A 16,656-nucleotide genomic window follows, 5' to 3' on the forward strand; every position below is an offset into this window, starting at 1 on the left:
ATGGTCAACTGCCCCAGCGTCTAATTTTCATAGTTCAAAATCTATACATGCAAGTCATTTGGATTTATTTTCCTTTTCCAACTCCAAAAAGGTATGCAAAACATCCAAAGGAAGAAAACACGTTTGCAGAGACAGCATTCCTATGGAACTGATTTGCTTACAAGACATTGCCCTAAAAACCACGAGCTGTAATTTAACAATTTAAAGCAAAAATAAAGCTTTTCTGCTGGCCTTTTATAAAACAATCCAGCTGCAGTATTGCTCATGCTGTTAATTTAAACACACAAAAACCATCCTGAATGGTCCTAGACCTTGCTCTCACTGCACAGCCCTGTAACTGTGCACATTTTCTTTGTTTAAAAAAAAAAAAAAAATACCGGAATTATCCCCTCTGTCTTATCAAACCCCTGTTATGCACAAAAATTACAATGCTGCCAGCTCTATAAAAACCAACTGTATTTCAACCAACTAGTTTAAAAATAAAAAGCCTCCCTTCCCCAGCCCAGCTGCCTTTGTGACATGGCAAAAATTTCACTGATGTCTGTGTTTTTGGTTTTGTTTCAGTTCACTTTTCAGCCTCAGTTCAGACTTACCTCATGGAAAGCTTCTGGCACTGATGCCAAAGCTTCTTTATGCTCTTTTTATATGACTGTGTAAATAAGAGCCTTTATTTCTCAGAGGTTGTGGTTTCCCCATTTCCCCATCTTAAAACTCAAACATCAAATAGTAAAAAAATAAGATAGTTGAAATTATTTTTATTCTGTTAAATTATAAGGAAAGCCACATGCAGAGGAGGGTGATGCTTACAAAACTACTCACATATACAAAAGTTGGTCACTACAGTGCCACAGTGGCCTACAAACACAGTGGGTTTGTGAGTTTGAAACTTGATGATTTCTTCCTTTCACTGGTTAACAGTAGCTGAAAGAAAGTAACTACAACTGTGCAACCCAAAGTGCTGTCAAGTAAAACCTGAGGAAAATGGAATAAATCAGTACATAAATACAATTAGCTGCTAAGATACTGAAAACAAAGACAAAGCAAAAATACTTCTGCCCCTTCCAGACTGCTGCTTGCTGCCATGAGTGGTCAGGAGCTCACCTCTGCAGCTTTGAAAGACGAAGACTTCCATCAGCACCCCCAGTGATGGATCTTTGTCCCCATTTGTTAATTTTCCCACGTTTTCTTTAACAATTGCTACTGCCTTTTGCCACACCTTGACCTGACACAGCTGCTCAGCAAGAACAGAATTTGCAGCTGGGACCAACCCTGCCCATGCATTTCACAGTGGCTCACAGCACTGAGGCTCTCCTGTCCCTGAATCCATAGCCTGGCACTGATTTACTTCCAACAGGCAGGTGATTAATAGCTTCTTCATATAGCCTATTTCTATCCCAGGGAAGGGCTTTTCCTCCTCCTCCTCCTAACTGAGAACCAGCTCCACTCCTCCAAAACAGTGTTTTGGAGTCCTTGTGTTGTCCTCCACACTCACTGCAACTTTCACGACAAGTAATAACACATTTTCCTTATTACAGACTCATCCTCCTGTTTAAAAAACAGTCTGCCTTTTCTATAGACACAGCGCACAAAGGCTGAGTCAAGTCTAATAAGACCTCCCAAGGCTCCAGGCAATAAAGTTTTCATCGGCCTCAGCCAATACTTGACAGTTGGCGAACGGAATGTTCTGGCAAAATTACGAGCCTTCTATAAACACATTTTCTGGCAGGTACATCCTGTTGTTTTAAAACCTGGAGAGACTGAATCAGCTTTGGCTACTGCAGGATCTACAGGAATGTGCTGGGTGGAGGGGGAAAGTGAAAAATAAGGGGGTGGAGGAATGGCGTGCAAGATGGGAAATGAGGCGAGCTCAGCCCACACAGCCTTTGCTTCAGGCATGCAGAGCTGCTACTGTTAACACAAGGTTTACAGAAAGTTTATGTACACATCGCCCACCTCCTTCAGTCTGTTTCTTGCGCTGAGGCAGTTTTCCAACATCTCTTTTGTGGACAGGAAGCTGTCAGTACTCATGACAAATTGCCTTAGAGCATTCCTGCCCAACAGGCGGCATTTTTGCTTCTCCTTGGCAATGCTGTCTAGCATGACTCTGCGGATGTCCTTGGGCTTCCCTGGCACACCAAACACGATGAACAAGCCCAGGCAGTCCCATCCCACCAGGCAGCAGAACTCTGCCAGCTTCTTGAACCTGCTCCTGTTTTGGAAATGCTCGTCTGCCAGCGTGGCTTCCTGGCAGCAGTCATCCAGCACCTCGGTGGGGCTGCTTTCGCTATGGAAAAGCTCAGTCAGCTGCAGAGCCTGCACAGCGATCTGAAGTTTGATTTGCTTGTCAACTCCCAACAGAGTCCAGATCCCGTCCACACCAAACAATGAGGATTGCTGCTTGGTCATTTTGCTGGTTGTGATATGTTCCTCCACTCCCTTTTCCACACAGAAGCTGATAAAGTTGACCAGAAAGATCTCGTTCAGAGTGTTTGGGGCTGGCTGGAATTTGCTCTGAGGATCAATGAACCCAAGGTAGTCTTTCAGTCTTTGGGATACATAGACCACATCTTGGCTGAAGACTTCACAGATAACAAGAGTTTCGACCTTGTTCTCCTGGTTGTCTTCATGTGATATTTTCCGGCCCATTTTCTGTGCAGAAGAAGGTTGTTTCCACATGCAGACAGCCTCAGGGAAGTCCTTTCCTTCTTCAGCAAAGGCTCTGTAGTCACTGGACACCGTCAGACCTACTAAGTACACATAATGGGTAGCTGTCACCTTCTAGATTAAAGTCATGCCAGCAAGCTATGCTGGCAGGCTGCGGTCCTGGAGGGCATGAAAGGTTTCTCCTGGGCGCGTTCCTCCACAGCTCACTGAGCAGGGACCAGCCCAACAGGCCCTGTAACTTCCACACCTACTGAATTCACCTGTTTGTTTTCCTTATTGTTCATTCTGGCACCATTTCCTTCACCGATCCTATCTCATTCCAGTCTGATCTTATCTCATGCGATCTCATTTCTAGGACTATTACAAAGAAGCCTCTTTATTGGCACTGGGTGTTTCCTAGAGATGAATCAAGCTGTTTCTTTAATCACCCAGAGAGAAGTATGTATCCAAACCTGAAGACTTCTACAGGATGCGTGAAATGATGTCATGGTCTGTTTTGATGGTATGTTTGCCTGTATCCCAATATTAACTGCTGTTACTGTCAGTGACATTAACTGTGCTATGACAATGCACATGGACTCAGTTGAACTTTTGGCTCAACTAAGAAGCTTGCGCTGTTGCTGCAGGATTATCTCAGGGAGACTTGGACAGTCAATGCACAGCTACAGCTACAAATAAACAAGCTTCCTAACCTTACAAAATCCAGTCTCCATAACTGTAAAAGCTGGAATGTATGTTACCGCTGCAGCAGGCACCAGCCCTTTTCAGCTCCAGAAGCTGCTGCTGCCGTCAAATGTACTGTCACAGTCTCCTCATTGGCCCAGACGCTCACCAACATTCTCACAAAACACTGTCCTACTGAGCACTGCTCTTATTCCTCTTCATTCTCAACGAATGAAAAAAGCAACAAGGATCTCTCTCTGCCTTCTTTTCTCTAATTGCTTAAAACTTCCTTCATTTGATCTCTCTCCTCCCGCCTACAGATGTTCTTGTGCTCCTGCCACCCCCACAAGGGAAACACCATCTCAGGAGCAGGGCTGGTCAGTCACACTGCCCTCAGGTCCCTCTCTCCAAGAAACAGATCATGTCCGAGGTATTATACTACTTCTCTTCCAGGGTCTTCATATGTGTCATGGGCCCATCTCCATTCCTTCGTAACTTACAGCCATCAGTAGGTGTTCACTACTGCTTCTCCTGTTATCTCTGACCCTAAACCTTGATTTCCCTTCCTTTCTACAGAGGGATTCCCCAGCACCTAACACACTCTCCTTGCTGACCTCTGCTCCAAATCTACTGGCAACTCAGGTTTTGCTTTCATTTTCACAGCTGCCTCACAGAGTGCTATCCTCAGCTGGGAGAAAGAAGATAAAAGGACTCACCAGGAAAAGCTCTTGCTGCAAAGTAAAATGTCAGAACACTCAAGGGAAGCATAAAGCTCTAAAACAGTAATGCATCTTCTATTCTTCCATGTCACTGTAACAACAAATGCATATTGTGCTCTAGATTTCAAAGTGTTTATCCTCATTGTTAACACAGAAATGTCGATCCGTCAAACAAAACCACAGAAATGACAGTCGAAAGACAGGGAGGGGTTCTGCATTTTCTGCTCTGTTATCTGGGCCACACCAGGCAATACATTTATCGACATTTGTACCTGCATCCCGGCAGCACACTGTGGTCTGGGGAAAACAACTGGAGCTCCTGTGCCTGCTGAGGGCTGCGAATGCATGCATAGGGGGACAACACCTGGGACTGGAGAGATGCTTGTTCTCTGCAGCGGGGATGGCCAGAGCTGGTGTTTTTGCACCAGATGACAATCAACAGAGACGCTTTCTCATCACACTGTGCCAAATAATCCAAGTGATTCAAATCTGGATCTCAGAAATCAGTATAAAAAGACCTAGGACAGCGTATTTCTTTGCTGTTATCTGACTCTTTCTGCAGGCACTATCAATAGATGAACTAATGAGTCCACAAAGACTCTGATTTTGTTTGCCCCTTCTCCCTCATCTTTTAAATAGAACAAAATAGCTTCCTAGGAAATTAAAAAAAAATAGGGATACATATTTAAAACAAACACAAACACTTGGCATTTTCCACAGATTTTATTGGATCTTACATGGCAATACACAGTAGTAATGTTGCCCTCTTCAAAAACGCACAAATTAAAATACCACAACGGTATCAATTTTGTGCACATGCGCGCATAAACTTCCTGACTTCATCCCTTGCTTTCATATTAGACCCCCATAAAATAATTATGGTTCAGATGATAGGCAGCTTTGAAGGGAAAACCAATTTTCCAACCAGTAGATACTGAAATGGGTTGTTCACAGCAGAATTTTACTTACACTGGACTTAAAAACAAATGATCATCTGCTGCTGCCAACATGTTTGTTAATAGCACTGGACTGAAAAGAAATTTGAGAGTATTTGCTTATACTTGTTTCAGCACATAATATTGTGTCACTAGCCCCTTTTTTTTCCCTGTGAATATCCAGCCATTATGTCCACTAGACAGCGCCTGCTAAAAGAGTGAATCTAGAGGAATACTGTTGCTCAGAAGCCTGTGCCATGTCTTCCCAGTGCTTCTCTACTGGTAAGAGCAGGGTCTTGAGCCCAACTTACATGTAAATAACAACCATATTGCAAATTATTCACAGAAAGCAAGCCCTGAATCCACATCTGAGTATTTGCACCTGAAAGCTGGAAGCAGGCATTACAGAATGTGGTATTTCTGCCTAATTAAAATAGCTCAAACACCCCCAAGACAGCAGAGGAAGAAACAACAGACAGCAAATTTGTGGATGTTACTTAGTCAGGAATTTTGAATAAAGCACCAGTGTTGTAGTCTGTTTGTAGAGAAACGGAAAGTGGCACAAACTGAATATGAATACTTATGGATTGTTTGCCTGGCTCCAGTTACTAAAGAGAGAATGGCAGCACTTGATATCATATACAACACAACTGGTCCGCATCAAATTTTTCATCTTTGCACATAAATAGCCTTCACTGCACATCCTTCAAAAAAAAAAAAAAAAGGACTTGTAATAGGTTATAAGGTAACAATAGTATAGTGCTAGAATATGCCTCCCGTCTAGCCTGCATCTGACAGGAGCTCTGTGGAAGCCCCTGGAAGAATCTTCCTTCCCTTCCTAACTTTTGTAATGGTGTTTCAGAAATACCCACAAAATCAGCCGAAATCTAAAATCCATTATACCACACAAGCAGCATGTCAGAAATGGTTTCATCACTACCTTTGCTGGAAGTGACACAACTCTTGTAAAAGCCAAACAGCACTGCAAGGAGCAATTCTAACTGGATTTTTTTCCTTTACAAAGCAAAGAAATTTCATGCCATTGTGCTAAAACACATGCAACGTTCAACACCATACAAACAACCACTGTAATAAACAGTTACTTTTTTGGCTTTTGGCTAGGACATCTTGCAATACAGAAAAAATCTGACAAAAAAAATTCTACTGGCTAGTTAAACTTATTAAAATCTGATGATCTTCAAGGCAAAAGAGTTACATTTTAAGAAGGTAAAATGATATGCAACATGTTTGCTATCTGTATTTTTGAGGGAAATTCCCACCTTGGCTTTAATATTACGAAATAATATATTTCCTATACATTTCTCTCTCTCTCTCTATTTTTTTTTTTTTTTTTTTTTTTTGCAACTACACCATCTTTATGTTAGTTACAGCACAGAAATATCCCTTCCATATGCAGGGAGTACTCTTAACTTGAAGGAAAACTCTCCAGAATATTTTTAAGTCACAGAAACATTAATAACCTTCTTGAATGCTATAACTACTGCTGCTAGGAACACGGAAGAAGACATTTTTAAATTTGCAGTTTCCATAAGAGTCACTGCCAGTAGAAACATGCTTTATAATTGTTTCATCCCAAATGGAAGATCATTATACTGTGCACTTAGTAAAAAGCAAAAAAAGCAAACAGTTCCAAAGGTCAGCCTGCCTTTTCCAGTAACCAGCTGGTATGCAAACTGGGATAATCTTTTACAAACCTCTCCCCTTCCCCCACACCTCAAGCTTTCCATCACTCTATTTCACAAAATTTAAATTTCTGCTTTTACATGTACTTCATATATTCTTTTTTCTTTGTCTTTTTTTTTTTTTTTTATATATAAAACAGTATAAAAATAAAAGCAACAATTAAGAGCTACCAAGGAGGGCACGAATGACTAAAATCCTACATTGGATATCATGGGAAGGGCAGAACTAGTATTTGTGCTGGACAAATGCCTTTGAAACAGATAGCAATAACATCTTGTTTCAGCTGAAAACCTAGAGAAAGCTGGTCAACATCTACGGACACAATACATCTATTCTGAAACAGTATAAAGGATTATATCAGGACAAGAATAAGCAAAAGGAGCACTATGATACCATGTAAATTTAAATGCAACACTCTGAAACATACCACCAGTTTGTACATTAAATATAGTAAAAACAATTACCATTCACCAGTGTCTGGGTGTTTCTTATGGCAACTTCAGAGTAGGCACCTTTTTTTTTTTTTTTTTTTTTTTTTTTTAAATTCGCCACCTCCCAGTATTACTTCTAACAAACAGAAGCAAGAGCAATGTAATGTACATGATTTGCTGCCTGTCATGTGTAATGATGTTTCTTGCACATAGGAAAGTGAGCTGAGCCTTCATCAGTGCCTAGTGGTTACCGTCACACGTTGGAGTCCTCATCCGTAATACTGGTGCTAGGAGAGCGAGTCGCAAAGTCTTTAAACATTTCATCTTCTTTTAACATGTGCTAGAAAGGAAATGAGGGAAGAGTCAAGGTTCAGGCCCTCCCAACTAATATCAAGCACTGAGGACGGTCCAGTCTCATGTCTGGCAGCAAACAACACTAACAGGCAAGGCACCGCATCACTCTTCCCCTCCAGACCCACCCTCATTGATTTCCAGGGGTCCCCTGGCTCAGGGGACAGAGCCAGCTGAAAAATAACTCAACTACAAAAACTGTGAGGAACAGAGGTTTTTTTTTTTTTTTTTTTTTTTTTTTTTTTTTTTTTTTTAACCCTGTGGCCCAGCCCCATTTCTGCTGGCACAAATGGCTTGGGAAATGCAGACTGGGGCTGGGTTGACTCCTGTTTCTGATGAGGCTTCACTGTATCTGTCGTTTGCACAGTATTTTACATACTTGGTTCTCAGAGACTGGGGCGTTTCACCCCATCCAAACACTATCTCTCACTAAAAACACTGATATCTAGCAAAGCAATTACCCCCAAAAATACAAAACTAAACTGCTTGACAGAGCCGCTAATAGTGATGAAAATTTGCATTTAGGGGTGTTTGGAGATAACTCAGCACTGCTATTTAATACTAGAGACTGGCAAAGGTCTTAGGTCCATTTTACAGAAAAAGGAACCTTATTCTACAGACACCAGTTTTACGCCTTACTGTCAAGTTGTTGATGCCTTCAGAAAATGCTCCTATTTGCCTCACTGTCCCTTCTGAATCTTCCATCTGCAAAAAACAGATAATGAATAATGAATGAATAATAAATCCACTGTATGCCACAACAGAATGGCAATTAAGTACAGCAGACAATGTAAATGCTTGATTACACCCAACCTGGTCAGAGCAAGGCAAGAGTGCGGCCCATCAGGGCCACAATCTACGCAAGAGAGGGTCTTACAGGCATTGCATTCACAGCTTGTTATCTTCCTGTGCTGAGAGGCATGTTTGTTATGTTTGTTAGTCGTGCTGTGTGACTGTAAGAAGTAAGGACCTTCTCAGGCCAAAGTAAAGGAAAGGTTTCACTGTGAAAAGGAGGTTTTCCACCAAACCTGACAGTAGAGTCAAGGATTTTAAACTGTTTTACCTGCTCCAGTCTGTCCAAATCGTCATCATCATACACTCGGATATCCAGGCCAGGCTTAAAACCCTTCTTTGACCCACTTCCAGAAGCCCTCCCCAGTTCCATAGGACACACATACTCTTCCACATCATCTTGCTTCTTCTTCCTCAGGCTTCCAAAATTGCTGAAGGCAAGTTTCTTTGGCTTACAAGTGAAGAGAAAATTGACAAATTAGAGTAAGCAAAGAATTAACAGATCTCTCTGCATTTGATGTTTCAATCAATGTAAGCAGATGATGAAGCGTTAAGACCCCACTGTTCTCCTAACAATGACTTTCTGAATAGCTGGATTTCCTGATAACTGCATCCAAAAGAACAAGATCTGTTCCCTCATTCTAATACTGTTAGGAAAGCAACATTTAAAGAATCCAAAATGACAGAAGAATGCCATCACATAAAACCAAGAGCATATGAACAGTAAGAGAGAGTCTACATCCCAAACATCTGACAGTATAGAGAGAAGAACAACCCACAAGAGTGCTACCTCTTGTCTGTATGTATGAGGAGCTGAGATGTGGTGTGCTCACAGTAGACACAACAGTCAAACCCAGAACTGCTGAGTCCTATTTTAATGTGTTTTTTTCCATTAGCAGCCAGCCCCTTTTCTCAGACCTTACTGAACTGTGCTCCAAGAACAGGTAAAACTGGATATCTAAATGTCTGCCTGGAAGCTCATACATGGACCCAGAACAAGTGGCCTACCTTTACTTTGGCAGTTGCTGTTAAGAGGACATAGTCTGGGGACTCCATGGCTTCACGTTTCTTCTGCTGGGCATCCTGCCCAACGAGGAGGTTGAAATGAGTCGCCAAGTGCCGTCGCAGCAGTGTCTTGTTCGGTGGGATGTTCAGCAATTGCGCCATGGTTTCTACATTGAAACGTGGCTCCAAAACCTTTTAACCAAACCACAGAGAATACAGCTGAAGCCAATACTGTCTGATGAGGTCTCAAGGACATCAAGAGGCACACCTGTCTTAGTCACCTCCTAAGGTTGCTTTGAGTTTTGTTTTTATTTTAGAGAAAATATACAACAAAGAGGAAGCAAAAAGAGATAACTAGTTAAAGGATTCATAAAATGCTACCTCCAGACTTGCTTTCTTGAGCTATATTGAAACAAACTGGCAGGTAAGAAGAAAAGAACACATAAATCCAACCTTAGCTCATGTGATAGGTGAAGCTATCACAAAATGTTTATTCACCATCCTCTTTAATGGTGGAAAATGCAGTCAAAGGAATGATGGAAAATAGACATAAAACGTCTGGAGAAAGGATATACCTCTCAATCACAACAAAATTCTACAAGTATAAGTCTCTAGCCTGGAGCATCTCATGGTAGAGCAACTAAAAGCAATGCTGGTTTGACACTGAAATTACAGATTTTATGAAAGAATCAAACCCCGCTCACAAAAGAAAAACATACTCAGGTCTAGGAAGGAAGATGGTGGAAGGTGGAGACCATCAAATTGTGAGGGGGATACTGGTAAACAAACTCATTGCTTTCCAAACTAATTTTGCCCAAGACATTCATGTTTTTAAAACTATAAGGTAATGAATTTTGACAGCAACTTATTACAGAAGAAAAAAATAAGTGTGGCTGCAGCAAAGATATCAGAACTTTGCTCTAGCAATTCTCAGCTCTAATTTTTTTTTTTTTTTTTTTATAAAACAGAGTAAGCCTGCCTAAAACCTTACCATCAGTCCCCCATGCACACCGCTCCCCCGCAGATTAGGTGCATACTCTGCCAGATCAACAGAGCGTAACCACTCCATCACGCGATGATTGGTCCACTGGGTGACCTCAGAAGGTGTGACATTACTCTGTGAACAGGAGAAACAGGCAGTTAAGGAGACTTCCCAACACAGCTGTCGCAGCCTAACCTTTACTGAAATAAACCTCTCCTGTCTTGAATGCACACAAGCCCACCTTGCACTTGAGAAAAAGCTTCCACTCTTTTTGGATTACTATCTTGCAGCAATGCCAAAGCAGAGATGGGTCTGGACCAAACCCCACGCATTCCCCAAGTACTGCAAGATTTCAGAGCAGATACAAACTGAAATTTCATCAGAAATATTTTACCTCTGTATTGCAAAGGGTTCACAATATGCTGAGCTCTCCTGAGTTTCTTAAGCCGCTTCTTCAACTTAGAGTTAAGATACTGACAACTCTAGGTGATGGGGACACTGATATGAAGCTACCTTTCTGATGCTTTTCTAGTCACAACAAGAAGAGTCTAAAGCTTTCCAGCAATGCAGTATGGTTAGAAATCAGTCAGTTTCAAGTGTGGTTCATTCACAACATGAAATGTTTTATCTTTCTAATAATCTAAGCCTAGAACTGATCACAGCAGCTTAGTGTGTGTTTATCCTACTGGGAAATGATCATCTTTCTTGCTCTGTTTATAGGAAGTTGTGCCAAATAACATGAGCTGTGTCTGTGAGTTGAGTGGGCAGGTCCGTATCATACTTCATGCAGTTTGAGTATCTTGCTGTGTACTAGGAATAGTTGCAATTTCTACCAGTGGAGCTGAAAACTAGCTATCTCCACATGGTGCAGATATGCATCATGTATCTAAACCCAAGACTCTGGGTTGGTTCATCAGCCATTGCCCTAGTCAGTGTACACTGCTTCCAAAACAAACTGATAGCAGTTTCCCATCTGATAAGAGTACCAAATTTCTTTTACAGAGGAAATTCTGACATGGCCATAGACTTCACAATTACATAAACCTCACAGTAACTGTGCACTAAGTTCAAGATGCCTTATGTTACTGGAAGCATATCAAAGGCAAGAGAGCCAGTTGTCAGCTAGGAAGAGGGAAGAGGAATGGGAAATTTGGCAAAGAGATATGGCTCTGGGGCAATGGCCCACGGAAGAAAGAAAAGTGGTGTTCCAGGTAATTACAGCAGGGCATGAAACTTGGGAACAAAATAAGAAAGAGGAAACAAAAAATGAAACAAAATGAAATAGAAGACAGCCAATAAAGGAGAAGAGGGCAAAGAAGGAATAATCACAAACACCCAGAAAAAACCTAGAGGATTCTTCACAGTTCCATCTTCAAGCAGTACCTCATCTGATGGCCTCCTGCGCAGACAGTTAGGCTCGAAGTTATTTATTCTCAGAACTTGGATGGCCCTTTTGATGCTGAGGTGGTGGAGGACACTGACAACCTTCAAGGACAGCAAGTCATCCTGTCGAAGAGGAAGGGGGAGTTAGTAAACACAAATGCACTTATTAGAGGAACTAACATCCAACTGTAGGAGACTGCTTTGGACTCTGGCTTAAAATGTCACATCTGACACATTCTGGGATAAAATTTTAATAAATGAGACACAGGATGTCAAACCATCTGTCCCAGACGAAAATCTTCCTATATTGCTCCATACTAGCTCCTGTGTGATGTTCTTCACATACGGTATGGAGCTTAGTACAAGAAATCTGGAGTGATGATGATGGGAGAGGGTGAGATGATGCCTCCTCTGCGATCCTATTAGAGACAGGACAGCTTTCTAAACACACTGCATCAGAATCAGACAGCATTTTCATTTAGTCCTGACCAAAGTTTTAATATCACAAGCATCCAGCTCTAAGTTTAATTTAAAACAATAAATTACCCTGAAAACTGTTTGAGACATTCTGTATGGTTAAAATGAAAAAAAAAGAGGAAATAAAAATACGAGGTTATGTCAGGTTGGTCTCCTGCAACTGTGAATGCTTATAGAAATGCAAGTCATAAGTGGTAGAAGGAGCCGTTCAGTGGCTTACAGCAGGAAGCCACAGTAAGGCAGAAGGCAGGGAAAGGGTGACCACATGCAGGCTGCTGAGAGGCTCGCCTTGACTTACCATCACCCTGTAGCTCCTACCTTGTGCAGACACCTCCTGCAGTTTGAGGAAAGGAGGGCAGGTTGGCCAGGATTGCCAACTCCCTGCTCAGCACCCCAGCACATGCCAGGGGAGCACATCAGGCACCCAGATGGCCTGGAGCTTTGCCTCCCTGACATGGCACAGCAAGGCAGCCTGGCTGTGAATTTACACCACATCATTTTCAGCATGGGATGAGCCACTTCTCACACATCGCAGCGTAAGAGCACGCAAAGACACAGGCACACTCCTCTCTGCAACGCGTGATACTAACAAAAGCAGATGATTCTTTCTCCAAAAGCTTGATCCTCCCAATGTTTTTTTTACTTACACATTAATCTTGTAGAGAAATTCATTTTAGAGCTCACACAGACCAGCTATTTAGGTTCCCACCACTCTTTCATAGGAAGAATCACACATCTCCTGAGACGTGTGAGAATTTCTACCACGCCAAAGAACGAGACACTGCCTCACAGTGTCCCTCTCCCTGCACTGGCCACCAGGCGCACCCTTTGGCTGAATAGGTAGCTTTTAGATGTCAAGAGCTGGGAGAGGCAAGTTTCCTTCCCCCTTTGTGACAACAGCAGCAAGCAGCAGTTTTGCTCTGGCTCCATTATACCCCTTGTTCTCCTTCTTATATTAAGGGCTACTTCAAATCACTGAGAAGGGGAAGAGAGAGAGTGTTTTGGCAACCAAGAGGGCTTAACTCACAGGACACACATGGTGAAAACAGCCAAGGAGACACAAAGTTTAGATGAGGCTTGCAGGTTAGAAAAGACTGTTGGTGTGATCTGCTGATGGGTTTGCAATCTATGCAATGCAGAAGATGCCATGCTTTGCCTACCTCTGTTTTCACTCCAATGTCTAGCCCCAGAAATTTATCATACCAAAACCAAAATAATCAGTCTCTCATTAGAGAGAGACATGAAAAACTTTCATGAAGGAGTACATGACCAGCCTGGTAAGACTTCCCAGCTCACCCTCAGCTAGCTACTGCAGCACCAGAGAAGGGCTACAAAGAACTTGTCCTGCACTGCAACAGGGGTCACATGCTGTGAGACTTGCATTCTTGCTAAGTTAGGCTCTTTGATTATAATTTAATCCTTATTGTGCCATTAGTGTCTCAAAGTCTGATTCTTTTCCGGTACAAGTTGGCTGACAAATTAATTTATGCACCTTTATGTCAGGGTTAACCCTGACATAAATGTTTTAGTATTACATGTGTGTTACAAATGCTGGACTGTTTTATAATTTTGTCAGAATAATCTATGACTAGATTCTTCACTTGTCCAAATATTTCATTGTTTTCAGCTAACCTTATGATGAATTTAAGATTAGAGTTTCTATTTCAGTTTGAGTCGGGGTAAATCTTCATGTGATTTTTAAAAGCATTTTTCATACTTTGCATACAGCTGTATTTAGTTGATTATTTACACAATCTTCTAAAAATTTGATGGTTCTACTCTAAAACACTCCTAGCAATTTAAAATTAAAGGGAATTGACAGGAAAAATACCTATTTAAAAGGCAACACCCCTGCTGCATTTCCCTCCTCTGTGCACCTATTACTTTTCTACTTTAAGAGAAAAAAAGACTGTTGAATAACAGAAGTTCCTTTACCACCTATGCTGTATCCTATCAGCATTCAATGCTCATCTAGTCAATAGAGTGATAAAGTCTCCCAACACAAGATCAACCTCAGCAGAACCTGCTGGCATCAGACCTCCATGATTTAACAAGCAGAAGAAAGAAACTCCCTCCTACTTTTATATTAAAGTCCAAACTCAAAAACTAAAGGAAGCAAACACCAAAACACCTTATGCAAGCAGCAAGTACTTGAGTATCTGACTGAAAAGCACTTGACAGCAAAATCATGTCAGGTAGCTGAGCTAATGTGAGAGCTGTAAAAAATACATGCAAACATGGTATAGAATGATAACTTTTACTCTGTTCATAGCACAACTCATGAGAGAACACCACTGCAACTGACTTCTTTGTTAGAAAGAAGGAATAATACTGGCAATGCTCAGTTTGCATTTACTTCTCCAGAGAAGAACAAATGCCTTATAAGTCATCTTACCTGACATTTTAGACAAATGAAACCTGCTAGGTTGGCTTCACCTGACAGGCACTAAAGTGGGTAGCTGACATTGGTGCTGTACATTTTGAAATACATTATACAAGTGCTATTAAATGTATCCTGTTTTCAAACAAGCTGTCTCTTAAAACTGCAGTTCTCTTCAAAGAAAATTGCTTGGGTTTTCTTACCCTAAGCATCCACATGAATATGTAAATAGATTTAATGTTTGCTCACTGAAGGGAAGAAAAAAATGCCACCTACTTCTATTAATTAATAGCATCATGAACAGCAAAAGCCCAGCTGCATGAAATGCGACCACAAAATCTGCACGCTTTTGTGTACTTACACACGCTGCCTGAGCACATCAGACAACATCACAGACAATTAAGCGCAAGATTGCCCATTACTCATGTATGAGTCTGGGCTCTTGCTTACTATGTTTGCTCTTTCACTTTAAGATAGTGTCTTTAAAGCTGGAAAGAATATAGGAAATACTTGCAGGTGAGCTGTACTATCAGGGCTTCAGTTTTCTACAGGTTGCAGCTATTAGCATTAACACAGGATACCCACTACAGTTTCAAGCAGTCCTTTAAACACGGCGATACAGCGTGTGCAAATATGGCATCCCAGAATATCTTTTTAGCATTGGCAGTGCTTCTGACGCTCTCACCTCTTAACTTTCTCCCTGCAATTATGCAGAAAATTTGCAGGCCCAATTTCTGAACTGTTCAACAGCTTTGAAAATACTGACATCTCATGAGACATATGAGATGCGTAGGTGTTGGAATGAACTCTGCTTTTGGTACACAACATGAGTATATGTGTAGCCTCTGCAATGCTGCAAGAGCAAGTGTAAGCTCCAACTTTAGCTTCCTTTCAATAGATCTTGTCATCTGGGGCAAAACTCAAATGTGCAGATGGTAACCTCATAGTACTTCTAAGTTTCTCTTTAAAATTTTGAACAAAGGCCCAGAGGAACGTGCAGATGGTCTGCTGGCCTCCAGACGTGTCAACTTTCTGCTCTAGGAAGCTACAAGCCAGACTGCCATGACCTGACTCCTCACGGACGCCAGACCCTGTAAGATGTCTATCTGGTCCTGCTCTCCCCAGAGGGATTTGAGAACAGATGTCTGTGTTGCCAGAGCTGCCCAAGCAGCCACAGATGCCCTCCAGTGCCCCATAAATGGGGTGCTTATGGGGACAGCAAGGATTTGGCTGGTGCAAACTCCTGCGGGAGGGCTGAGGGAAAGACGTTTAAGTGTTAAGTGAATTTAATATCTATGCAGTCACAATGATGGCAGGTTGAAAGCAGGTCTCTCTAGCCTCACCTGGTCTTCAGTGAGCTGTCTGGAGGTATGCCAGTGTGCTTTGAAGTGAGGAAGAACTAAGAACATGGCAAAGATGTCACGAAAAGAAGGAACATTTACTCACCACACTCATGTAATGGAGCACTCGGCCATCCACCTTTCCTTCATCGAACTGGGTCTTATACTGGGGGAGGCCAATGTCATCCAGCCACCCTAAGATAGAGACAACCACATTAGTGCGGCAAAGTTCTCCTTGATTAATAGCAACCATGTCTGTAACACCAGTTAGTGCTATTATCACTCTTTGAGCCTTAAATTTGCCATGATTAGGAACCCCTACAAAAAGTTGCTGCTTCAGCATGCAATAAAATCTTACTGGTAACCCAGTGGTAATCCAGTTTTCCATGACTGTTTTCTTCTTCAGACCCAAGCGCCTGCAGAGCAAGCTGAAGCTTCTTCCGATGCAATGGGTGCTTTATCCCAAGCTCCTGTGAAAGTAAGGAAAGCAGCAAAGCTTGTGACAATACTGTATTTTATTTCTCCCTCTGCTACGTAAGAATTAAATATGGTTTCAGAAAGTCACAGTGTAAACAGCACTTGATGGTGACTTGGCAGGTATATTTCCCATTGCTGAATACCAACACCATCTCAGCACATGTTTGGAACTATGGAAATGCCAGCTCACTGGAGTGGATTAAGGGATATAGGTTCTTTAGAAGTATATGAAAATATCAGCCATAGTATTATCATACCAGCTTAAAACAAACAAACAATTTAAAACATGTTAATATTCAGAAAAATACTTGATGTTTTTACTTCCTTCCCTCCCACTTAGGCAGGTAAGGTTA

General features: G+C 41.8%; 2 protein-coding genes across 51 annotated transcripts in view; both read right to left on the reverse strand.

Annotated features, from left to right (window-relative positions):
- Nucleotides 1–735: 735 nt before the first annotated feature.
- Nucleotides 736–3,288, reverse strand: REP15 (RAB15 effector protein). The gene has a single exon (XM_040545142.1). It carries the CDS (start codon nucleotides 2,674–2,676, stop codon nucleotides 1,924–1,926), a length of 753 nt encoding a protein of 250 aa, XP_040401076.1. The 5' UTR covers nucleotides 2,677–3,288; the 3' UTR covers nucleotides 736–1,923.
- A 1,466-nt stretch (nucleotides 3,289–4,754) lies between these two features.
- The window catches only part of PPFIBP1 (PPFIA binding protein 1), a 113,569-nt gene continuing 101,667 nt past the window's right edge, over nucleotides 4,755–16,656 (reverse strand). For 39 of the 50 annotated variants that reach the window (XM_040545134.1, XM_040545098.1, XM_040545092.1 and 36 more), the window contains 8 exons: nucleotides 16,185–16,296; nucleotides 15,933–16,021; nucleotides 11,630–11,752; nucleotides 10,256–10,381; nucleotides 9,268–9,456; nucleotides 8,531–8,710; nucleotides 8,107–8,172; nucleotides 4,755–7,456 (listed from right to left, as the gene is read on the reverse strand). In XM_040545134.1, the coding sequence (XP_040401068.1) occupies nucleotides 7,370–7,456; nucleotides 8,107–8,172; nucleotides 8,531–8,710; nucleotides 9,268–9,456; nucleotides 10,256–10,381; nucleotides 11,630–11,752; nucleotides 15,933–16,021; nucleotides 16,185–16,296 (972 nt within the window). In that variant the 3' untranslated portion in view covers nucleotides 4,755–7,369. The remainder of the gene's footprint in view (nucleotides 7,457–8,106; nucleotides 8,173–8,530; nucleotides 8,711–9,267; nucleotides 9,457–10,255; nucleotides 10,382–11,629; nucleotides 11,753–15,932; nucleotides 16,022–16,184; nucleotides 16,297–16,656) is intronic. The other 11 variants (XM_040545102.1, XM_040545110.1, XM_040545094.1 and 8 more) reach the window with 1 other exon arrangement.

The sequence above is a fragment of the Cygnus olor genome, chromosome 1 (assembly GCF_009769625.2).
Source record: "Cygnus olor isolate bCygOlo1 chromosome 1, bCygOlo1.pri.v2, whole genome shotgun sequence".
Lineage (NCBI taxonomy): Eukaryota > Metazoa > Chordata > Aves > Anseriformes > Anatidae > Cygnus > Cygnus olor.

Coding starts and splice junctions, on each gene's coding strand:
- REP15 (XM_040545142.1), bottom strand. CDS start 2,676: ATGTGGAAACAACCTTCTTCTGCACAGAAAATGGGCCGGAAAATATCA.